Source organism: Oreochromis aureus, linkage group 11 (genome assembly GCF_013358895.1).
Source record: "Oreochromis aureus strain Israel breed Guangdong linkage group 11, ZZ_aureus, whole genome shotgun sequence".
Taxonomy (NCBI): domain Eukaryota; kingdom Metazoa; phylum Chordata; class Actinopteri; order Cichliformes; family Cichlidae; genus Oreochromis; species Oreochromis aureus.
In genome coordinates this window covers 22,407,590-22,430,750 of record NC_052952.1, presented here as the reverse complement: position 1 = coordinate 22,430,750, position 23,161 = coordinate 22,407,590, and the positions used below count along the sequence as shown (strand labels likewise).

The 23,161-nt window shown below is 44.2% G+C and overlaps 3 protein-coding genes across 4 annotated transcripts; all 3 read left to right on the top strand.

The window, feature by feature from the left end:
- Positions 1-3,147: 3,147 nt before the first annotated feature.
- Positions 3,148-8,834, top strand: il11a (interleukin 11a). Of its 2 annotated transcripts, none has more exons than XM_031744280.2 (5): positions 3,148-3,264; positions 4,008-4,165; positions 6,747-6,842; positions 6,964-7,125; positions 7,223-8,834. In XM_031744280.2, exons 1-5 carry the CDS (start codon positions 3,258-3,260, stop codon positions 7,400-7,402), a joined length of 603 nt encoding a protein of 200 aa, XP_031600140.1. In that variant the 5' UTR covers positions 3,148-3,257; the 3' UTR covers positions 7,403-8,834. The 2 variants fall into 2 exon arrangements, with proteins under 2 accessions (XP_031600140.1, XP_039475501.1); XM_039619567.1 differs by lacking the exon at positions 3,148-3,264 and adding an exon at positions 3,611-3,760.
- A 361-nt stretch (positions 8,835-9,195) lies between these two features.
- On the top strand, positions 9,196-18,665 carry znf628 (zinc finger protein 628). Its single transcript, XM_031744164.2, has 9 exons — positions 9,196-9,329; positions 9,783-10,347; positions 12,065-12,137; positions 12,224-13,162; positions 13,788-13,958; positions 14,976-15,309; positions 15,445-15,599; positions 15,984-16,226; positions 16,336-18,665. Exons 2-9 carry the CDS (start codon positions 9,962-9,964, stop codon positions 18,325-18,327), a joined length of 4,293 nt encoding a protein of 1,430 aa, XP_031600024.1. The 5' UTR covers positions 9,196-9,329; positions 9,783-9,961; the 3' UTR covers positions 18,328-18,665.
- Positions 18,666-20,722: 2,057 nt separating this feature from the next.
- nat14 (N-acetyltransferase 14 (GCN5-related, putative)) lies at positions 20,723-22,790 on the top strand. The gene is made up of 4 exons (XM_031744345.2): positions 20,723-20,931; positions 21,390-21,557; positions 21,665-21,970; positions 22,055-22,790. Exons 2-4 carry the CDS (start codon positions 21,477-21,479, stop codon positions 22,496-22,498), a joined length of 831 nt encoding a protein of 276 aa, XP_031600205.1. The 5' UTR covers positions 20,723-20,931; positions 21,390-21,476; the 3' UTR covers positions 22,499-22,790.
- The last annotated feature ends 371 nt before the right edge of the window (positions 22,791-23,161 follow it).

Here is a 23,161-nt window from a genome sequence, read left to right as displayed (position 1 = left end):
ACTTAACCCTACAATCCACAAAGACTACTTTTTCATCCACCTGGACCTGGATATTGACCCACGGCAATAAACATTTATGGGAAAACCAACATTAACAGAATGGGCTGATTTGGTATTTGTTCTCATAATCAAAGTACAACCACAAAGCACACTAAAGTAAACACAGAACAAAAAATCCCACATTACAAGATCTATTTTTCAAGCTCTTCCCTGTCAGTTTATTGCAGGATGTTACAAAAATACACACACTCCTGAATTTGATAGGGGTTTTTTTTTTCTTTTTTAATTGACTAATGATTTGAGCAGCTGTGTGGATTAACAGCGAAGTAAAATGTGAGAGAGGAGGGTGAGGCATTCGAGTGATTCGAAGAAAGCATAGAAGTGCGAGTACATGCCATGGCGCACAGCAAACCCAGTGTAAAGTATGGGTGAAGTGAGAGAAGCTTGTGTGAGTAAAGTTTGTCTGGCAGCGAGGCAGGCTAGCAGGCTCTGTCACAGGTTCCCCTTCCTCTCTGATGTCTTTGAGGTCGTAGTCTGAGTGTCTCACTCTGTTTCTCCTCCTGTGGTGGTTTACACAGATTGGTGATGTAATGGGTAGCATATGAAGGCCACACACAAACACACTCTCACGCACAGACGCACACGCAAACGCTCATGCACGTTATACAGACACCGCACTTGTACCACCGCATACCCATAATTACACACATATACTGTATGCACACCCATTTACACAAACCCTGGATTCCCCCTTTTCCAACATGCGCTGCTCTGTGCTCGCTCTCACACACAAAAAGCAAACGTCTAAACAAAGATACAGAGCTTTTTCTTTTTTTAAAAACTTTGCACACTGACATCGATGCGTGTGTGCACACTCCCACGTGCACAAACGCACACAGATGCACTCAAAGGGCACCCTCCCTGTGTCATAGTGTGTGAGTGATCAGTGCTGGCGGATGGCCTAACAGTGCTTCAGAACCACCCAGGAGACCCCCATCATAAGAGGCAGCCCGGAGAGGGAATGAGGGAGAGTGACTAACTTCACTCTTTCTTTTCTTCTCTCCCCAGCTGTGTCTTCAAACGTCCCTTTGATGTGGGAAATTAAAAAGAGCGAGTGTGTCAATATCTCCCTACGTCCAACCGCACTCATCTATTTCCTCTGCTCCTTCCCCCTGCTCTCCTCCTTTCCCTGCTTTTTTTTTTCTACTGTTGACCCGAGAAAACAGAGCATGACCCTTTTTCACCACAACAACTCCGCCACCCACTCGTTGCCACCGGGCCCTCATCATTTGGAGGGTGTTTGTTTGTCTGTGTAGGCCCACCGCCGGACTGGCAACTCTGTGTGTATATGTGCATGAGTGTGCAAGTGTGCGCATACAAAGCCCACCACTAATTATTTTCTAACCACACCATGAGTGTATGTCTGTGAATGAGGGTCTCCTAATCTCACACCCAGACTCAAAAACGCTTTCTTCCTTTTCCCCACTCTCTCTCTCCTGTCTCTCCCTCCTTCTCTCTCCCTCTCCCTTTTTTCCTCCCTTTGTGTATGTCTGAGTGAGATTCCGTTGTGATTTTCTTTACAGTGTGTGTACAGTATGATGCATTAGCTGTCCCAAATGTGATGACTGGAAACTCATTTTTGCCCTTTTGCAACAGTGGGCCACGCTTTACTGCACCTGACTGAGTGTTTCCAGGCTGCCCCGCTCTGTGTGTGTGTGTGTGTGTTTGTACGAAAGAGAGACACAAACAAGTTGGAGTAGTGAGTCTGTGATGTTTCTGCATGCATCAGCATGTGCGTTTTGGTGCCAGAAAAAGACTGTTTTGGTTTATTAGAGCTGAATCCTCCTTTCTGTGACACATCCACGTGCATGTGTCTCTATACGTTGTTGACCCAAACACAAACACAAATAACCCACCACCACCTCGACACTCCTGTGGCGTGTGTCCGCTCACTGTTTCTATGCAACACTTTCAGAGGCCCCTTCTGGTCTGGACAGCACCTCTCCTGCTCCTATCCGTAGTCTCTCACTCTTTCCTTCACCCTGGAGAGGGAGAGAAGAAGTGAAAAAAAGAGAGGGGGTGGGGGGGTGGGGGGCAGTGGAAATAACAGGCTGCTGTCTCAAGAGGGGCTCTGAAAAAAAAGGAGCAAGGGGTAAAAAAAAAAATAGGAGGAAAAGAAATGCAAGAGAAAAGGTGTTTGCTAAAAGGTATTAGCCATAATACTGGGAATGTGACATGTGTAGCCTAAACCACAAGCAGGAGCACAATTTCTGTGACATTTCACCCTGAAGTATAACAGGAAAAAAACACAAAAACACACCAGCACGCAAGAAAAAGATAGGACAGGTAAAACTAGAGTGTAGAGGCTCGAAAAGATACATGGTTACATAAGATATGCTGATACACATGAAAACAATGGGCTTTTTAAAACATCTGCAGTGATAGAGAGTTAGGGGGGAAGAGATTTGGCGATGGAAAGATAGAAAGAGGTAGATGCGACTGATTGGGGCAGGTAGCGAGATGCGACGGAGGAAGTGCCGGAGATAGGGACAGGACAGGATAGGATAGGATAGGATAGGATAGGGTAGGGTAGGGTAGAGAGAAAGTGATAGAGGAAAGAAAAAAAAAACAACGGAACATTTTTTTTTTTAAAGTTTCGCAAAGGGAGACAGGGCAGAAGGGAGGGGAGGAGGAGAGAGAGAGCGAGAGAGAGAGGAGGGAGAGGGAGAGAGAGAGAGCGTGTGTCTGCGTGTGTGTGTTTTTATGAATGAAGTGAGTCACTGCCGATGTGTCATAGGCCCGACGTCTTTATAAAGGAAGTTTTAAACAAGCCTAAACACTTCACTGCGCGCAAAAATTGGACTTACCACACTCGCATCCCTCTCTCTGCATTTCTGTAGCCTCTCTCTCTGTCTCTCTCCAAACTGCCAAAGCGCTTCTCTGCCTTCAGCAATCTATAAAGACTGCAGGGGCTCCTCTCAAACTTTACTGAAAACAGAAAGTTTGACGATATTCGCATTTTTTTTTTACCTTTAACTTTCTGACTTTGCCGTCTGAGTGCTCTCACTCATCACTCTGCGCTCTCTCATTCAGTGTGTCCTGACAACTTTCCTCCTCACTCTGACAGAAGAGTGAGAAAGAAGAAACCGGAGCACGTGACAATTTCCGGAGTTCAATTTATTTATTAATTTTCTATTTATTTATTTATTTGCCTCCGTTTTTCTGCTGGTTTGCCTATCTCTTGGATCCGAACCAATATGAAATGTAAGTGATTATATGACTGTGGGTTTTTTTAATCTTATAAATGTTTAATGTGTCTTTTTTAATCAGCTCTGTTCTTATATTTTTTTTATTTTTTTTGTTAAAAAGTTGCTTTTCCCGCCACTGTGCACAGGTTAAATTATTTAGAGATCAGAAAATCTAAGCAACTGCATCTTTATTGCTCGACTGAAGCTTTGGGCAACTTAATTCTGTTAAAGTTGCTCTGGGACGGAGAGCTCAGATGCTTCTGCAGTGTTATTTTGGCTGCGATTCTTGTGGTTCACCTGTAATTATCAAGCATTCATCATCTCAACACCACTGTGGTTCCCTTTTAATACTTAGTCTACCTTGTACTTGAACTTGAAAGGACAAGAATGAATGAGCTTACTGTTAGGAGAGTTGACTTGGCTTGACTTGGTCTATATAATTTATACCACCGGCTCACGTACCTATCGAGTTGCAGGTGTGACAATCAGCGGCATTCATTGCCTTGCTTATGGTAAAGATGTGATGGAGCTATTTTGTGTCAAAGCCTGGCTTTTAATGTTTTAATGATTTGCGTTCAGCCTGTGAAAACATGACTCTGAAGCTCTTCAGGATTCTTCTTGCCAAGTCTGGAGCTATTGTTTATATCATGGTGCAATATCTTCCCCTAAAGCTGACAGCCGTGCCCCGAGGCCATTATCATTATGGCGAGATGACAGCGCCTCTCCACTAATTGCTTCCGTTTTGTTCTACCCCTGCAGTGCTGCTCGACTCCTCCTCATCGCTCCTCTTCTCGCTGCTATTGGCTCAGCTGCCCGTGTTCACGTCTGCCTCTCCGGTGCCACAGCGGCGGCCCAATGACTTGGATAAACTGTCCAATCAGACCAAAAATCTAATGAAACTCACCACAGAACTGCTGGTAAGTGATGAAGCTGTCGTCAAGACCATTAGGTTTACCAATCAGCCTCTGACTGGGGGAGTAGAGGCTGCGAGGCCCTGACCAGCCCTGGCTAATTGAATTGGAAGACAATGCTGGTCATTACACCACAGACTGATCTTTTACTAATTGGATTTGGGTGCTAATGTTAGCTTTCGGTTTAGGTAACCTCACACATTAAACTGCACCGACTTTGCATCACGCACTATTGTGGAAACGCATACCAGGTTTCCTCAGGGCTTTAGTCCACCTTAAGTGTCCATCTGCATGTTTAGATCGGGGCAACAAACGTCTCGTCGGGGGGGGGGGGTTGACTCAGTGATCTCACTTTTAATCCACAAGGGAGAGGCGGTCTGACTCAGCAGCCTGCCGGTGTGCCTGGTCATCTCCCCTGGTGGCGGTTGCATTAAGACTTGGTGGCAAAGAAGGTGCCAGTGGAGGTGCAATGAAATTAAATCTACCTCCATCCAGCTACAAAAACAGCCAAGCACGCCGTCTGTGAAATGACAGCAGCGTGTATCGCATGCCTGTTTACACAGAAACATGTTTATGGTCGGCGGTTGGTGAAGTGTTGAGTTTCTCTCCCCAATTAAATGCGACAAGTCTGGCCCGAAATCCTATTGCGATGACAGTCGAGTGAATAGGGAAATCAGATTTGAGAACTTAGACAAGATTTGGATCCGACAGGTGATTATGTATCAACACTGTGTTTTAACAGGTGAAAAGAAAACGGCATCATATCTCTGGATCTTTGGTTACACATGACTGATATTGATTCTATTTTTGCATTATGCAAATCTTTAAACTCTTTTGTTCAGGAGATAAAATTAGAAATAGCCACATACTCTCTCTAGTCTTGCCCAGCAGTGTTGAGAAAGTGTGTGTTTGTGTTTGTGCTTTGAAATAATGTTATAGCCATTGTATAGTAGCAACACAATCTGAAATCCAGATGTGAGCACACCAGGATTATCAAAGGGCATCCGAAACAGTGTTAGACAGTGTTCACTAACACTGGGGATTTATTTTAATTCCCCCTTTTTGTGTGGAATTCCACTAAAAAGAGGACAAAGTTAGGAAAGATAAATAGAATGGGAATCCATGGAAAGTCCCTGCAAAAGAGCAATGAAACTGATGCTTTAAAGAGGGAGAAATGTGCGTATGTGTATAAACATAGTTCTATATGGGCCCAGGTTTTCCAGTGTGCCTGTGTATGAGTCTGTGCACGCTTGCATACATACAAATGTGTATACATGTGTGCATGCATTTGTCTGTATGCATTTTTGTGGCTGTGTGTGTGTGCATTGAGGGCTCTGTAAATAGCCGTGGTAGTGTAGGTGCGGTGTTTAGTGTTTTGCTTTCGGTCGCCACAGCAAAGTGACTTGATAAAAATCAAAAAGATTTATCACATTCCAGTATTTGCATTCAGGAAGAAAAAGGTTGGATGCTAGGTTCTGTCGGGTGAGGTCATGTTCTGGGATGAAGAGAGCGAGAGAAACTGGGATAAGAGGCAGAATTAAAGGCTGAGAAAGATGGGGCAAAAACCACAAGAGATGAAGAGATCAGAGAAACAACTAGATGACAAGCCGGTGGTGTGTGTGTGTGTGTGTGTGTGTGTGCATGCATGCACATGTGCACATCATGTTGCATGTGCCTGTGCACCTGGTATGAGACACAGGGAGAGGCGAGGGAGGGGGGAAGTAAGGGACAGCAGGGGAGAAAACGGCAGCGGAGACAAAACATTGGACCACAGACATAAGTGAGCTCTTATGAAGGGCTGATGGAGAGACAATACAGGACATTTATCTTCAAAAACATCAACACAAACAAGTGGAAGCGAACAACAAGTAATCCAAGGGAAGCACAGAACAACAGGTTAAGGAAGCAATAAGCGCACTCAACTTGTTTATACAAAACATTTCTCAGCAATCATTATTCTAATGTTGTTATGTTCCTCTGCCGATTGGAAATGACGCATACCACTTCACTCATCTCTATTTGTCCCTATTCATTACTAAAATAGGCCTACATCTTTAATACTAAATTGCACTACTGATGAGCTCAGCTGCCCTTCCAAAGTAGGATCCCATAAACCTGGCATTAGGTTGTTTATCCCCCTCTGCTGGTCAAAGTGGGCACTACACTTGCTGTCTGGACATAGTTTACAACACAACTTGAGCTGGGCAGCAGCACTGCGTCATTCTTTCTTTTTATAGCTGTGACCCTGGAGTTTCCCCACAGGCCTGTGTTGTCTGTCCCACTTGGAGCTTTCTTAGTCACTGCGTATGTTGTTATCCACACTCCCAGCAGAAAACATCCTGTGGGTTCAGCTCATTTGCTCTTATTGTTGACATTTGGGGAGGCTGAATGTGGGTGAACTCACACTGACCCGATCGACCACACTCCCCTCAGTGAGAGCTACTGTCTCTAAGTGCAGAAAACAGGCACCCAATCAAGATGCTAGACTAATACTTTCCTCATGCTGCCGTGACTTGTTTCAGGATGAGTAAAATTGCGCTGATGTAAATTGCTAAGGGGCTGCTCTGTGTCTTGTTTTCTCTTTCAGAAGGAGCATGCATTTGACTCAGAAGTGGAGCCCCACAGGTTCAAGTCTCTGCCAGAAATGAGCAACAGATCAGCCCATGACCTCAACAATCTTGAGGTAATGCTTTGATAATGTATTTGTGTGTGTGCATGTGGCGAGAAAGAGAGAGGGGGCGGGGAGCTGGCCTGTTTCGACACTCCCATGCTAAGTCTCTGAAGTATTTTTGCGTTGTTTCCAGCTGAAGCCCACGCTCTCCCAGCTTCATTCCGACCTGAAGCTGTACGAGCACCACTTTGAGTGGCTCAACAGAGTGTCGAAGAAGCACCACCACCCTGCAGTGCCCAAGCTGGTGGAGATGATCAGAGAGATGAAATCTCTCATCACTCTGCTGCACCGTCAGGTGAGGAGCTGAGTTTGTCTGTCGATTCTCAGCGCGTGCTACCACCGCTGCGATCGAGCTTTCTAATCCGTCTGCTTGCCCGTCTTCTCCTCCACAGATGCTGAGAGTTGAAGCGCCAAGGCTCAGTCCGGCGACCCCCTCCCTCCCCCCTCATCTCCCCTATCAGTTTGATGTCCTGCAGTCCACCAATGAGCTTCTTCAACACTTCAAGCTCTTCTGTGACTGGGCGTACAGAGCCTTCCTCAGCCTTAAGCCCAAGGTCACCGCGGTCCAATGATGATACAGAAAGTAAAAGGGGGCTGCAGAGCCAGTGAGAATACATGGACTTCCATCCCCGTCAAAGGGGAAACAAGACCATGTCAGTGTGCACTGTAGTTGACAGCATCCCTAAAGAGGCCCAAATATCAACCTGTGTGTCAACATGTGTGTTGAGGAATGTGTATTTCCATCAGAGCCATTGAGGATGCACCACAATGCAGCCAGTTACAACCATCGATTCCAGCTCAAGTTCCAGTTTAACTCCTATGATCATGTCAAGAAACTCCAAACTTTCTCCTTAAGCCCTTTTTCATGACCGTGTTATTTATGTATTTATTTATTTATTGAATGTTAGTTATTTATTTAATTTTTATTTATTTATCTTATTTCTGTACTAACGTGAACTCATTTGCCCACATTTCTGTAATCTTTCTCTTTCTCTTGTGTCTCACTGATCCTAGAAAAAACATAAAAAAAACAAAAAACAAACACTGTAGCACTTCCTGAACTGATAGCTCTGATAATGACATTTGTATAAATCAGCTTAATTTACTTTTACATTTTTATTTTTTCTTCAGATGATAATTCTTCCAGTAGATGTAGCATGCATTTGGGGCAGCCTAAGCCTTCACTATCGCCTATTTATGGGGCCCTTAAAGTACACGTTTCAAAAGATCATAATGTCATCTCCAGCCATGATAAAACATGCCACATACCACATTAATGTATCAATTCCTTATCAAATTCATTTTACTTTATTTCTTCCATGTTAGGATGGTATTTGAAGAAAAGCGAATCCTTTCTTTCGTACCACAGTCACATTTGTGTTTTCAGTGCCTGCTTCCCTTGTGTTCTGCACGAGGAGGCGTAGTTAACATTGTGGTAAAGTCATATGAATGTGCCCTGTTGCTAAGCACTGATGATCCTGATTAGATTCTTTGCACAAACTTGTCAGGATTGGCCCTTCCTAAGAGTGGGATGGCTGATTTTGAACCTGTGCTTTGGTGTAGAAAATTTTTTTTTGTTTGTTTGTTTTTTAGTTAAACACCCAAAGCCTTAAAATACTATGTATTGTGACACTATGTTCTGTACAGGTGTACATAAATGTACAAGAATGTAAATGGTTGTATACAGTGCTTTTGTGTATTATGTTGTTTTCTACAATATACTGTAGATGACCAATTTTATCACTATAATTTTTATTCATTCCTATTCTAGTATTTGTTACAGTATTGACTATTTATTTAAGTAACTTGGTGGAACTATTTATTTTGTGCTGCAGTGGAGCAAGTCTCCTGTCCTTTTGTACTTTTATACAGTTTTTATTCTTATTCGCTATTATTATACCATCACGTTTAAATTATTGTTGTAACATCAAGATGCCTCTTACACACACTGATTGGCCTCAATGTGAAATATGTGCCTTAGTGAAATAAAAACTTCAGAATGTGCACACTGTTTTTTGTGAGTCTTTAAATATGCATGGCCTACTACCACACCTGTAATATGAACTGTGTGACAGATGAACGTTTTTTGAGGGGATGCACACTCAGAAACTACATTACCCAACAGTCTGTGTAGAAGAGTCGAGGCAAAAACTGATAAATATTGAGCTCGAATGTGAAAAAAGCTTTTTAAATTCATTTGGGGGAATCTTGGAGTATGGATCCATTACTAATAATTAGCTTACGCCAAATTTTTGTTTTCTAAATGTTTTCTGGTAAGAACGTCAACCTGTCTGTTCAAGCCCCCAGCCAATGGGAGTAGCTCATCTATTATACGTATCAGCCAATCGCCGCCGAGGTTCTTGAAAGGCGGCATTGGGTGGAGAACTGCTGTTAGTTTGTGCTGTGTTTATTGTTAAGGTTGTGTGGATTAGCACTGCGGTACCCAGTTTCTTTTCATATGATCTACAATATAGCTTTAAGATGAGTTAAGTACCCGCGGTGAGTACGGCCTCAGCCCGCATTCATGCACATTCATGGCGAGCAGTTAAAATAAGCTGTTCCGCACTGAGACGGAGGCTTGGTTAGCTTTAAAAGCAGGCCACTAACTGTTTTTGGTAATTCGCCAAAGAATCTGTATGTGTGTCTCTGCTTTAAATGCTTGATTGCAAGAGCTCGTCGGAAGACATTGGGCAGTTATAGAGTAGCTCGGTGTGTAACTTTGCTGTAGCCGCTGGTTTGTGGTGCTAACAAGCACCGCACTGCGGGGAAGCACAGAAACCGTGCGACAGTGTGGAGATACAGCGCACACGGACTGACGGCCGGAGGAAAGACAGCGGGGAGGGAGGACCAGCTTCAGAGATGGGAGGGAGGGAGGGAAATTTAAAGGGAGCTTTGCTACCAACAGTTATAATGTTGTAATACTGTATTTATTTCCATCTCCTTTTATCTCAGACGTGCCCTCATTTCACTACTTGGGATGACAGCTGGTGCTACAGTGGCCAGCAGGGAAGGAATTTATGAAGGCACAGAAGAAAAGATGAAAGAAAAACCATGATGCCGCACACAAACTGATCCCACCTACCCCTCTGCCTCTAAGGAAAACCCTCATCTGCCACCAGGTTGATCTGGTAATGGCCAACTCAGTGGCCCTAGTCGTCCAAGCAGAGCTTTTACCAGCTCAGTCCACCGCGTCCCTCTCGCCTTTCCCGTCTCTTCTTGGTTCGGGAGAGGATGGCGAGGATGACCGGGAGAGAGGGGAGCTGGTGGAGGGAGAAAAAGGGGGAGTAGAAGGTGGTGAGGAGGTGGTTCTGGACATGGTGTCATCATCAGTGTCCGGGTCAGTCCCACAGCCAGAGCAGACGGATCATCCCTTCCAGTGTCTGGACTGTGGCAAGAGCTTCAGGTGGTCATCCAGGCTGACCCACCACCTGCGGAGCCACAACAATGAAAGGCCCTACCGCTGCAACCTCTGTCCCAAGGCCTTCAAAGGCTCCTCTGCTCTGCTCTATCACCAACGGTACCCACACTAAAATGATCTTAATATTGAAGATTCTCATAGGGAGTCATCTGCTTGTTGGGGTTTTCTCTATATTTTTGTAGAGCCTTTACCTTACAATATAAAGCACTTTAAAGCATCTGTTGTTGTGATTTGGTGCTACATAAATAAAATTAAATGGAACATTTTAGCTGTTAGCAGATACCAGATACTGTTAGCAGATATGTTGGTATAAGTCAACAAGGCTAATATCAGCCAATATCCGTATTTGGCCATTATATCATTAAGCTATGATACTGTTACCGTTTTGTCTTTTAAGGCTAATAAGGTTCTGCACTAACAAATTGAGTCATTTAACCTCCCTCACCTGCATGAAGTGAATCTCAATGTGTCCTCATTAAATATGTTTGCCAAAGGTGGAGTCTGCTAAGCAAAAAAAAAAAAAAAAAATCCTTTTTCTTCAAGCTGTCATATTATCAATAAACAGTAGTGACCCGGCTCATCCTATAACATTGCCTCCACCATGTTTTACAGATAATGTGGTAAACTTCAGATCACAGCTTTTTCTCTTCTTCTCAGTTTCATCTAGGGTTTTTTTTTCCAGTATGGTGAAGGCTCATTTAGATTTTTTTTTCTGAATTGTAATGGGACCTCTTGAGTGTAATGAGGGGTTTGCACCCTGTTGTAAACTCTGTGTATTTACGTTCATAAAGGCGTCCCGTGATTGTGGACTTTGACAGTGACACACCTCCTTGGTTGGATGTTGTGAAGTTGTTTTCGTAACCATGGAAATTCTGTCATCACGAACTTTAGCTGACTTTTGATTTCTTTCAGGCCTTTTGCTGTTACTGAGCTGGCCAGTGCATTCCTTCTTTTGAAGAATGAACAAGATTGTTGATTTGGTCACTCCCAAAGTTTATTTCATCCATCTGATTTATTTTATTTGTTTCAGCCTAATGGTGGCCTCCTTCACTTCCATCACCATCTCTTTGAACCTTCTATTAGGATATCCTGTGAAAAGCTACCAAGTGCAAATTCAGCACTTGTAATCAACTCCAAATATTTTATCTGTTTAATTTATCACAAGTTAAAATCAACTGTGGAGGTGTACAGAGGCAAAACTACAAAATTATGTCACTGTCCAAAAAAAAACCTATGGGGCTAACTCTATAACAGGGGGTTCAAGAATTGTCCGCCACGTCTCTGTTTCAATCCTGATGGTGTTTTCATGTTCGCCATCTCATATCTAACTTGATGATGTATATTCTAAATACAGAAGACATTCTGCAGTCAATTGGGTCCTACAGCTAAAATGCAGATCTATTAATATTTAAATTCCTGCAATCAGTAATACAGGAATAGTATGTCATGTGAAACATTATTTAATAAATCCAGTGTACTAGAACTGACCAGGAGATCAATCAGAAACAATGAGTGAATAGGGAATGAATGAAAAGAGGACTGAATATCTGCAGGAAGAACAACAATCTAAGCAGCACCTCCCAGCCTCCCTTTTTCACATCTTTAGTCGGGCCACAGTCAGGTTGATGGAAAATGTCAAAAAGGCAAATTTCAATGTAAAATAAAGAGCTAATTTCTGACATAAAACAAGATGTTATATTATACGATGCATAGCAAAAGAAATTACTTAAATATGAGTTTGATTGTATTTTGCACAAATAATGATGTTATATTATTAACCATGTTGTCCTCCTGAATAGTTACCTTTATTTTGCAGGTCACACTCAGGGGAGAAGCCTTATAAATGTCAGGACTGCGGCAAAGCCTTCAAACGCTCTTCTCTTCTCCAGGTGAGATGCCAAAAAAGTTTTTGGGGTTTTTTTGGTTTTTTTAACGTTTACAAATGAGATATTTCACCACATCGTTTTTTCCCCAGGTCCATCAGAGTGTCCACACTGGAGTGCGTACCTTCTTGTGTCCCTACTGCCCCCTTACTTTTAAATGGAGTTCTCACTACCAGTATCACCTGCGCCAACACACAGGAGAATGCCCATACCCGTGCGACACTTGTCCGAAGGCCTTCAAGAACTCGAGCAGTCTGCGGAGACACAAGAATGTCCATCTCGGTCTCAAACCTTACACCTGCACAGTGTGTAACAAATCCTTCACGCAGTCCACCAACCTGAGGCAGCACATGAGGATACATACAGGCGAGAGGCCCTACATCTGCGGTGAGTGTGGACGAAGCTTTACACATTCGTCAAACCTGGCCCTGCACAAGAACTCGCACTCCAACCTAAATGCAGGTGGGAAAGAGGGAAAGAGGGGAGAGGATGCAAGGAAGAGAAATGAGGTAGTGGAGGTGGTGGTGGGTGGAGAGGAAGTGACATCGTCAATGTTGACAGACATGGTGGGATTTGTGAGCCAGGAAGGAACTGATGGAGTCGGGGTGGGGATGGAAGAAGTGTTCCTGTCAACCACCTCCTCTGGCCAGAATCCAGGCCTTCTGCCTCAGCTCACCCTCACTTCTTCTGGCGAGGACGTGTGCACATCTAGAGCCATTGGGACAGAGGTTCACCTGAGCACAGACACCGGAGCCAGTGTGCTCTTATACAGCTGTGGCAGCTGCAGCCACACTTTTGGCACACGGACAGACCTAGAGGAGCACCAGGCCATTCACATGGCTCCAGAGGAAGATGGGGCCGGTGGAGGGGCAGGGGTCGGATCTGGGATGGAAGTTGGGGATGGGCTGGTGGGAGCTGGACACCTGCTTGCTGACTTTGAGGAGGTGGTGGAAACTACCACAGTGGCTGAAAGTGGACACACGACAGAGGTGCTCCTTGGATTGTCAGAGGGAGCAGATGGCAGTAATGCAGTAAGTGATGGGTTCGAACGGATAAATGCACATTGCATAAAAATATTTATCTCAAAAACCGCCAACATCACACGTTTGCTTAAATGCTTTAAAATAAGTCTTGTAGTTGGACAATTAAGCCCAATTTAGATCCTAGAAATAGTAGAAAAACATTTATAATAGTGGTAGAACCGATTTGAAATAAAGCGTTAGGCAGAAAAACTGTGATAACCACGGATTGTTGGTTGTGCACTTGAAACAGCTGTCAGTCAACTCATAGGCTGACACAGGTTTCTGACAACTTGTGACAAACTTTGCGATTGGCTCATCCAGTCAACTGCTGCTGCAGCTTATGTGTCGTCTGGACATGATGTTGGTGTGTGAAGGCCACAAATGATCAACACCCAAACAAGCATTGTTAACATGAACCCAGTGGTATGCAAAACAAGCTGGCGTGAATTCAAAAGGTTTTTCCGGTTAGATAGCGTAGCTTCTGTTTTTTATGTAACGTGGGGCAGAAGTATAAGTACTCTTAATTAAAATATACTTTGAATTGGAGCAAATAAAATCTCTATAAAGGCAATGAGTTCAGTTTGAGGACATATATTTTTGATATGTATTACTACTTCCTTTGGTTTGTCCTCAGAATGTCGGCACCACCCAGGCCCAGTTTGACCTGTTACAGAGCTTCACTGAGGTGACTCAGAGCTCTGAGACTGTTCAGCCAGAGGCCAGAACCACATGGGCAGGGCTGTCATGTGGCTACTGCAATAAGACCTTTAAGACCAGCGGAGGCCTCAATAGACATGTATCACTGGTGAGAATGACTGTTGCAACTGTTCTACTACTAACACTTTTGTACAGATTACAAAACCTATAGCAAGACTAACATTTATCCATCTTAAAGGTCCCATATTATGCCCTTTAGTTAACAAGTTAGTATAAATGTGTCATGTATCCTGAATGGGACTTTTATGGATTGTTTTATCATGCCCATGCTGTGTCTGTAGCTCTAAATGAAATCTAACAGGCTTTTCCAAAAGAGCCCTCCAGCTCTCTAAGAACTGTCGGTAACAAAAAAGTCCAAATCGCACCTCAATCCAGCTCAGCACAGTGATGCAGTCATGCTGAAGTTACTATGTTACATAAAACACGTTTTCCTGCAGTTGTGTTACCATTTCCAATAGTACATTAAATTGTAGCTTATTTTTCACTCGTTTGTGTTAGGGAATGATAAAAAATAATCCAACAAATTTTAAGTGGCACTGTAGGTGATATAGAAAAAAAAAATGCACCCCACTCCCAGTCCTTGTTTATTTGTCTGAAACTGGTCTTCGAGTTTCCATAAGTTTCGATTTCCTCCAAGAATGTTTTCTTTTCCTGCTGAGGGAACATTGCCACCAAAAGTAAATGCAGTCCATTGGGTCTTCAGTACTTCTGCAAGACTCTTACACGGTCTTGCAGTAAGCAACAGGAAATTTAGTGTCATTTATTGCGTTTCTTGTGGCTGAGATGTTTTAGAGTCAGAGCTGGCAGTGCCAAAAAGGAAAAATGTTGGACCGTTGGTGTAGGTGGGATATGCCGGGGGGAGGGGGGTGCAAGGCTGAGGGTGGTGACTAAAGAGTTGTGGCATCACAACATTATGAAAGTCTTCATAGCTTGTGTTAAAGGCAGTTTCTGAGCGAACTGTGTGCATTACTCTCTGGGTTGTGCATTTTCTATAATTTTCTAATATTTATCTAGATCGGTGCTTTCTAATAAAAAAAAAAAAACAACTATCAAATCAACTACGTCCTGTTTTCCTCATCTTTTTTTTCTTTTTTTCCCCCTCCAGATGCACTCTCTTTCATCACAGTCCCGTTCCCAGTTCAGCTGCTCTGCCTGCGACCGCTCTTTCCCTCTTCTCTCCTCGCTCCTCACGCACCAACACTCCCACACTCCCGAGCAGCGTCTCCTGGCTGAGGCAGAGGCCGAAATCGTGTGCCCTCCGTCGCTTTCCTTGTCTCTCCCCCTTCCCTCTTCTCCGAGCCAGGCTGACAAGCAACAGGAGGACCAGAGGGAGATTCATGTCGACATCATAGCCGTCGGAGAGGAACAAGAGGAGCAGCCAGCAAAACCAACCAAAGCCCACAAAAAGACAGGATCTAGCAAGAGCACTCCTGCTGGAGGTAAAGATATTTAGAAAGAAAGCAGATGAGACATAAAACTGTGCTGATATTCAGTTGTTGTTTTTTAAAGAACTCCTTATTCAGCTGTACTTTTATTTATTTTTTAAAAAACTCATGTCTCACATGTTCACACAGAAAGGCCATACCGCTGTTCAGAGTGTGGAAAAGCCTTCAAAGGTTCATCAGGGTTGAAATACCACATGAGGGATCACACTGGGGAAAGGCCCTACCGCTGCACGGAGTGTGGAAAGAGCTTCAAGAGATCATCACTGCTCTCTATCCATCAGCGGGTAAGGCTCACTCTTCTGTTCCACTCAGATAAATCAAATAAGGTTTTAATTACCAAAATAATTTTCTTGATGTGAGGTTTCTTGATTGTGGTCTGTGTGAAACTCTACATTCCACTTGATTAGGTATTTTAGCTCTCATGTAATTACCTCTGGAGATGAATGCAGTCTACATCAGACAAATGCAAACAGCAAAAGGAAAAAGAACTTTGAATATGCTGTAAGTTATTGGTCTCTCATGACTAAAGTCACTGTCACTCAGTGCTTCAGTTGTAACAAGCATTCCCTGTGCTAACTTCCACTCTTCATCAAGCTCAGTTCTGGATTCTTCTTTTGGTAGGACACTAAAAATTAACCCCCACTTTTTTTAACATATATCTTACCTAGGTGCATACAGGTGTACGGGCATTTCAGTGTCCTCACTGCCCTCTCACTTTCAAGTGGAGCTCCCACTACCAGTACCACTTGCGGCAGCACACAGGTGAGAGGCCGTATGTGTGTAAAGAGTGCGGCAAGTCCTTCAAGAACACCAGCTGCCTGCGCAGACACAGTCAGATGCACTCTGGTCTGCGGCCTCATATGTGCTCCATCTGCTCCAAGTCCTTCTCCCAGACGTCAAATCTGAAACAGGTCAGTGCAGCTGCAGTGTCATGTTATAAAATGTTCAGTCTTATCAACTGATTTCATAACTTCTCTATTTTTCTTTCCTTTTTTTTGGTTAACATTTTTTTGAGAGCAGCATGAACGCACCCATTCAGGTGAGAGACCTTTTCAGTGCACCCACTGCAGTAAGAGTTTTACTCATTCCTCCAACCTTCAGCTCCACCTTCGCACACACTCCTCACGCAAGGACTACAAATGCCCGTACTGCTCGAAGGAGTTTGTCATGCACTCCTACTTGCAGAGGCATATCCGCACCCACGGCACTGGCGTTTCCCTGCCATGCCCAGGTGGTGGAGGTAAAGACGGCGTGGCTGTGAAAGCCAGTGTTGGAGGAGTAACCACCACCACAACCCTGCTGAACCCCATCACCCTGGAAGCCTCAGGAAACAATGGCAGTCTGATTGTGTCCCAACCAGCACTTAATATTCCCCCCAACACCTCCCAGAACTACTTCATGATACAGACAGCAAGCGGCCTGCAGCTCATTCCTCTGTCATCGCCTACGCCAGTCCAGCCACCACCTCCTCCACCACCACCGCAACCGTCCCAGCCTCAAAACTTCCTCCTCTTGCAGTGCCCCTCCAGCAACGGCACCCAGTCCAGCCTGATTCTCCTCCCCACAGCAAACAACCCTCCACCAGCTCCAGAGACTCAGTCCCTCCCCGTGCTTCAGACTATCCAAGCATTCCAGCCTGTGCTTAACCAAAACCAGACTCAGATACCCCAGTTTCCATCTGTATCACAGCAACAACAGATCATAATTACTAACAACAGTAACAATGCACACACTCCAGTTGCCACACCAACGCACAACCTCTCAGCCAGCTCCCTACTTACGAAGCCGATACTGGGGAAGAGCACACGGACTGCACGAGGCAGACGGGGGCGCAAACCAAAAGCTACACTTCTGAAATCGGCCCCAACCCCAGTCAGTCACACTGCAGGCGGAGCTGCTGCAGTAACAAACTCTAATGTGACCAGTGGCACCCAGACTATTACTGCTGCTAACACTACCACAAACTCAACTTCTCTACCCACAACATCTGACACCATTACCCCGACTCTGTCGTCCCCTGCCACTCCCATAGCGGATACCTCAGGACCCTCGCCGACTGTTACCATGGTTACACCAGCCACCACAGTAGCTGCAGCATCAGATTCTGCTCCTGTCCCTGCAGAAAGGAAACCTCATTCCACTGTGGAGCAAATGAGGACAGGGGAAACTTTGTCAGGGAAAGAGTTTGTGTTGTGTTTTGATAATGAAGAACAGGCAAAGGAGGGGATGAATATCGGGGAGGCCGGGGAGTCATATGTGCTGCAGTTTGAAGGGAATGCATCTGGGGAGGCAATCGATGAAGGACTGGGTGGAGAGGGAAAGTCACTCGTGCTGCAGTTCAAGACAGATGTGCCAGGTGAAGAGGAAAAAGGGGGAGATAAGGGAGGGGTGATGTCACTCCTGCAAGAATGGAGTGGAGAAAAGCAGGATGGGAGACAATCAGGTGGGGATGGCAGCCAGGGGGAGTCGTATGTCCTTCATTTCCACACTAACACACAGGATAATGGTTCAACCAGTGCTGCCTTCAGCCCAGGGCAGGACAACAGCCTGCAGCTTTCGTGCACATCTACCCAAGGCTTAGTACCACTTGATGGGCAGGAGGTGGTGTTTGAGCTGGGGGGTGAGACCAAGCTGGAACAGGAAACTGAGGAGGGCATGCAGATGATAGCCCTGATAGAAGGTGAAGGAGGAATGATAGGAGAGGAGGGCCGAGGTTGCAGTACTGGAAATGGCACAGTTACTGAGGGTGGAGGAGGTATGGAAAGTATCTTTCAGCTGGAAAGTGGAGATGAAATTGTAATAATTGAAGTCAGCACCAGTAGCTTAAGAGAAGGGGGAATGGAGAGAGGAGGAGACGGGGAGATCCCACAAAGTAGCGAGGTGAAATATGAAGGTGTAACAGCAGAGGCCACGGAAAAGTCTACAAAGGAAGTGAACTCTGCAGTCAGCTCAGACGACGACGCGCTGAATGGACCTAGCTCTAAACCTAAAGAGATGCAGTTCTCTAACTGAGACCGGTGTGCATGTTAGAGACGAATAAAGCATATGTATGAGTAAATGCCTCACTTTTTGTGGGCTGTTTGTTAGCACTTTATAGTCAGTTGAGTTCTCATGCAAGTGAGCGAGGACATGCAGTTAGATGAGTACTGTGTTGTAATGCCATGCCAAATGTTATACATTTAAATAGGCTGTACATGGACCTCAGAATATTCCTAAAGATTAGTTTAAATGATACTGTCGTTGGCAGTTTTATTAAGTAAATATGTTTTTTGTGAATAAATGTTGTATATTGCCTACTTTCTTCACAATGTTAATAGTAACTAATAATTAATAAATCTGTTAATACCTTTTATCATTTGGATTTTTAATTCTTTTTACTACTTGTTGGTAGGGTGTCCACATCCCGACAAACAAAATGTGGAACAAAGAGTGTGTTAATATTGTTTAGTCTTATTTCACCTGCTCTTTAGTTTCAGTTCAGGGATACATCCAGAGTTAAGCACATGCATTTTTGAGGTACATGTGAGCCACAAGGCGGGATGACTGGTCAGGTGTCATATTCATTTCAGTTCATGTACTGCATGCCACCACTAAATGCATAAATTTAATGGGAGCAACACTTTTTTAAGTAATAGTAAAAGCCCACATCACAGCACCACAAATAGCCTTTGACTATACACTCACCCGCCCATTTCTTAGATATACCTTGCGAGTACTGAGTTAGACCCTCTTTTGACTTCAGCACAGCCTTAAATCTTTGTGGAACAAATTCAACAAGGTGCTGGAAACATTCCTCAGAGATTTTGCATCACAAAAATGCATCACAGATAGCATCTGCAGATTTGTTGGATGCATGATGTAAACCTCCTGTTCCACCACAAAGGTGCTCTGTTGGATTGAGATCTGGTGACTGTGGAGGCCATTTGAGTACACTGAACTCACTTTCAGGGTCAGCAGCAGACCACATAAACTGGATGGGCAATCAACTTTGATGGGGGTCATTTGGCTCAAGTCACTTTGCTATTTCAATTTTTTTTTTCTTTTAAAAATGCTATGCTCCAGCTGCAGAAATTGGCATTTGATTGTGAACACACAATATCTGTATTTTCAAATAGTCATGCTTTAAAACCAGCAGCACAAGGTGATAAATGACCTGTTTATGGTGTCAGTGGGACATGAGGGGTACTTCCCAAAGTCTGACCTGCATTAAATCATCTGCTCATCCACACTAGGATTACTACACTAAACTACTTTGAATTGAATAATCAAACTGAGGTTGCACTGTAATAACTTTTGGTCTTTAAGTTTTTCATCACCAAACAGTATGAATCAATATAACTTATAGTTGGAGTGTATCAGGAGAATTCAGCTGAGTGACTTTACTGGGATTGGACTGGATCCCTGACACCAATGAATAAAACAGTTTGACATGATTTGAGCTATGTTGTATTTTCCCGCACAACAATGATCGGTCTTTAGTAGATAGACATAGTCAACAATAATACTCAGATACTAACAGTCTGTGTGAATGGGTGCAAAAGGGTAAATGAGGCAAGTTCTGTAAAACGCTTTGAGTGCGCGGAGTTGATAAGAACCAGACCATTTATTTGTTACTAAAGAACTAAGTATACCAATGAAATATACCCCACACCATTACACCACCACCTCTAGACTGAACTGCACATACAAGGCAGGAGGGTTCCACAAGATCATATTATTTACGCCAACCTCTGATCATACCATCTGAATGTTCCAGCAGAAATCAAGACTCATCGGACCACACACGTTTTTTCCAATCTATTGTCCGGTTTTGGTGAGTCTGTGTGAACTGTAGCCTCGGTTTCCTGTTCTTCACTGACAGGAGTGCCACCTGGTGTGGTCTTCTGTTGCTGTATACCATCTGCTTCGAGGTTTGACTTGTTCATTCAGACATGCTGCATGCCTTAGTCATGACAAGTAGTTTATTTGACTTTTGCCTTCCTGTCAGCTTCAAGAGGTCTGATTATTCTTCTCTGATATCTGGCATCAACAAGGCATTTTCATTCAAGTGCCGCTCACTGGATATTTTCTCTTTTTCAAACCATTCTCCGTAAACCCTAAGTGCGTGCGAGAGAAAATCTCAGTAGATCAGCAGTTTTCCAAAATGCTTGAACCAGACTGGCTGTAGTTTTGGCCATGCCTACAGACCTAAATGCATGGAGTTGGTGCCATGGGATTGACTGGTTCAATATTTGCATTAAGGAGAAGCTGAACAGGTGTACCTAATAAAGTGGCATACAGCAGCGATTTTGCCACTGTAAATCCATCCAGTGTAACTGGAACTTGGTTGACGTCACTGCCACCAGACGTACGCGGCGCTGTCACGTTGGTTCGCTATTCACGTAGCAGTTGCGCAGTGTAAGTTTTACGTACGCAAATGGCGTAGGCAGCCACATTAAAAGCGTGTAACGGGCATAAAATAGAGTAAGTTTGTATTCATAATTCCCTTCTTTCTGCAAGAAAACTTATGATGGTTATTCAGTGAAACGTGCCAACGTACACGGGCTAAAAACCAACAGAAGCGCACAGAGCGCGTTTCCCACCTTTCAGCTTGATCTGAGGTACTCTGTGCAGAAGGTAAGTGGAGCGGGGGGTTAAATGTGTCAGGAGACCGCAGCCCTTCGTAATAACCATATAAGGATTTGAACCAGGTCTTTTCGCTTTCGAGTGTACCTTTGATGATTTCTGTTAAATGTAAAGACGAAAGCTTGATGTATGTGAATTATACAGTACTGAAAAACGGTCCTGCAGGCTGCAAATCCCCCATAATCTCCATCTGCCTTTGTTGCTTGGAGCCAGCGTGGGTGTGCTGTTACAATGCAACTACTGGCTCAGTGGAAGCGAAGTCTAGTGCATTTTATAGTATTTCATAGTTTTGAAATGGATTGACCTATTTTAACTACGTCACGTTTGTCATACTATGTGTTTAAAAAAACACTAACCAGTATTTCATTGTCCAACAAAATCATCCACAAGCTGTTCACTAATAGTAGCCCCCAGAATTACATCCTCCTATCCATCCACTCCTCTTCAAGGCTCCCTGTGCAGGCGCTGTGGATGCTGAAGTTTGCAACATAAAACAGCGTTGGAGCAGGCCAGCTGTTTGAGCAAAAAGCCTAAACATGGTGAGGCTGGAGCTTGACCAGGTGGTGATGAGGAGGATGAAGGAAGAGGACATTGAAATTGTCAAAGCCCTTATCAAGGTTTGTATTTAGACAATGCTTTGGGCTTCATCATGTTGGGTATTAAGTCACATCCTTTTGAGGTTTGTGCCCTTTCTTTAAAAAAAAGTGCATGAATTTCTTTGCAGGAGGGCTGCGAGGGCACGGAAAATCGTCTCATCCTCCACATCCTCACTCGCCCACTCTGCCTTTTCATCCTCGCTGTGTTTTCCTCAATTCTGCGCTGCCTTGTCCACTCTTTCATCCTGGCCCTTGCTATTCCTGTCTTCCTGTTAATTGTCTTTCTCAAAATCACCATGCCGCGGTCAACCGGGGTCCTGGGCAGCAGCCGGCCTTACTGGGACTATGTGGGTAGCAGCTACAGAGAGGCACAGGATGACACCCTGCAGAATCCCTACTGCCGGATCAGTGGGAAGACACCATTTACAAAAAAGGTTAGTATGTTGACGTGCTGAAAATTCACATTTTTTTGAGCAGTTTTTATTTAAGACTAGTCGCTAAATATTACTTCTGTTCAGCCAAAGCGCCGAGCTGGATCCAAAGACAAGGACAAAGAGACGTCAACAGAAAAGATCACTCCGGAGAGGGAGCAGGCAGCAGGGCAGGTCTGGGTGGCAGAGAGTGAGGGAGATATCCTGGGCTGCATCTTCCGGGAGGGTGAGACACGAGCGGGCATCAGCAGGATCTGCAGGCTGGTGACAGGCTGTTGGTACCGCAGGGAGGGCCTCGGTCGGCTGCTTGTCCAAAGCCTGGAGCAGAGAGAGAGAGAGACAGGGGCATACAGAGTGTATGCACACGTCCCCTACCCCTCAAAGGTGGGGGAAGCCTTCTTCAGGAAACTGGGTTATCGCCACCTTGGGGTGGAAACTAGTGATGAAGATGATAAGGAACTGAAACAAGAGACTCCTGAGAGAGGCTTCCTGGGCTACCCCCTCACTAAAGTGTTTTACAAAGACTTGTGATTGAGTTTTAATGGACACGTGCAGTTTAAAAGGTAAAGAAGTGCGTCTGATTTCTGCAGCAGCATGTTCAAGTATTTCATTTATGTAATCTTTGTGTTATTTATTCGATTATTTATTGAGTGTGCTGCTATCCCGAGGATTCATTTGTTTTGAGTTTATTTTTCATCATCTTGTCATTTTCATTTTGATGAAAAAACGATTCTTTATTTAATCATTCAAAGATAGCATGATCATGCCTCAGCTGTGCTGTTCTCTGAGCATTTGTAATAAAGTACTAATTAAATTTCATAACTGTTTCCTTAGCTGTGTTTGTGCAGTTCCTTTTCTTAAAAAAAAAATCAACACTGTAAACGGTGTGTGCGCGCGCGTGTGTGTGTGTGAGACTGCACGCGTTTCTTTGTGTGAAACCAAACAGATGTGTAGGAGGCTGTACAGTTACTGTATAGGAAGTATGTGCGGTTTCGTGAATATGCAGAATTTATCTACTTTTATCTCTGCACTCCCTGACTGCCGCTGTTCACCTTCGTAATAGCTTGTGGGTCGATGAGGCTGCAAAAACAGCACAACCTCAATAACGTTTTCTTCCACTTTTAGTTTTCTTTGTTATATTTTAGGCAATGGTAAAGATATCAAACGCAAAGAGAGTGCATTCTTTAATGCTAG

What these genes read in the sequence shown, in the direction of transcription:
- il11a (XM_039619567.1), top strand. Translation starts at nt 3,640, where the DNA reads ATGAGCTTACTGTTAGGAGAGTTGACTTGGCTTGACTTGGTCTATATA. An exon ending in CATTCATTGCCTTGCTTATG is followed by an intron (nt 3,761 to 4,007) that starts GTAAAGATGTGA and finishes CTACCCCTGCAG; the next exon opens with TGCTGCTCGACTCCTCCTCA. An exon ending in ATGACCTCAACAATCTTGAG is followed by an intron (nt 6,843 to 6,963) that starts GTAATGCTTTGA and finishes CGTTGTTTCCAG; the next exon opens with CTGAAGCCCACGCTCTCCCA.
- znf628 (XM_031744164.2), top strand. Translation starts at nt 9,962, where the DNA reads ATGGCCAACTCAGTGGCCCTAGTCGTCCAAGCAGAGCTTTTACCAGCT. An exon ending in TCAATAGACATGTATCACTG is followed by an intron (nt 13,959 to 14,975) that starts GTGAGAATGACT and finishes TTCCCCCTCCAG; the next exon opens with ATGCACTCTCTTTCATCACA. An exon ending in AGACGTCAAATCTGAAACAG is followed by an intron (nt 16,227 to 16,335) that starts GTCAGTGCAGCT and finishes TTTTGAGAGCAG; the next exon opens with CATGAACGCACCCATTCAGG.
- nat14 (XM_031744345.2), top strand. Translation starts at nt 21,477, where the DNA reads ATGGTGAGGCTGGAGCTTGACCAGGTGGTGATGAGGAGGATGAAGGAA. An exon ending in TTGTCAAAGCCCTTATCAAG is followed by an intron (nt 21,558 to 21,664) that starts GTTTGTATTTAG and finishes ATTTCTTTGCAG; the next exon opens with GAGGGCTGCGAGGGCACGGA. An exon ending in AGACACCATTTACAAAAAAG is followed by an intron (nt 21,971 to 22,054) that starts GTTAGTATGTTG and finishes ACTTCTGTTCAG; the next exon opens with CCAAAGCGCCGAGCTGGATC.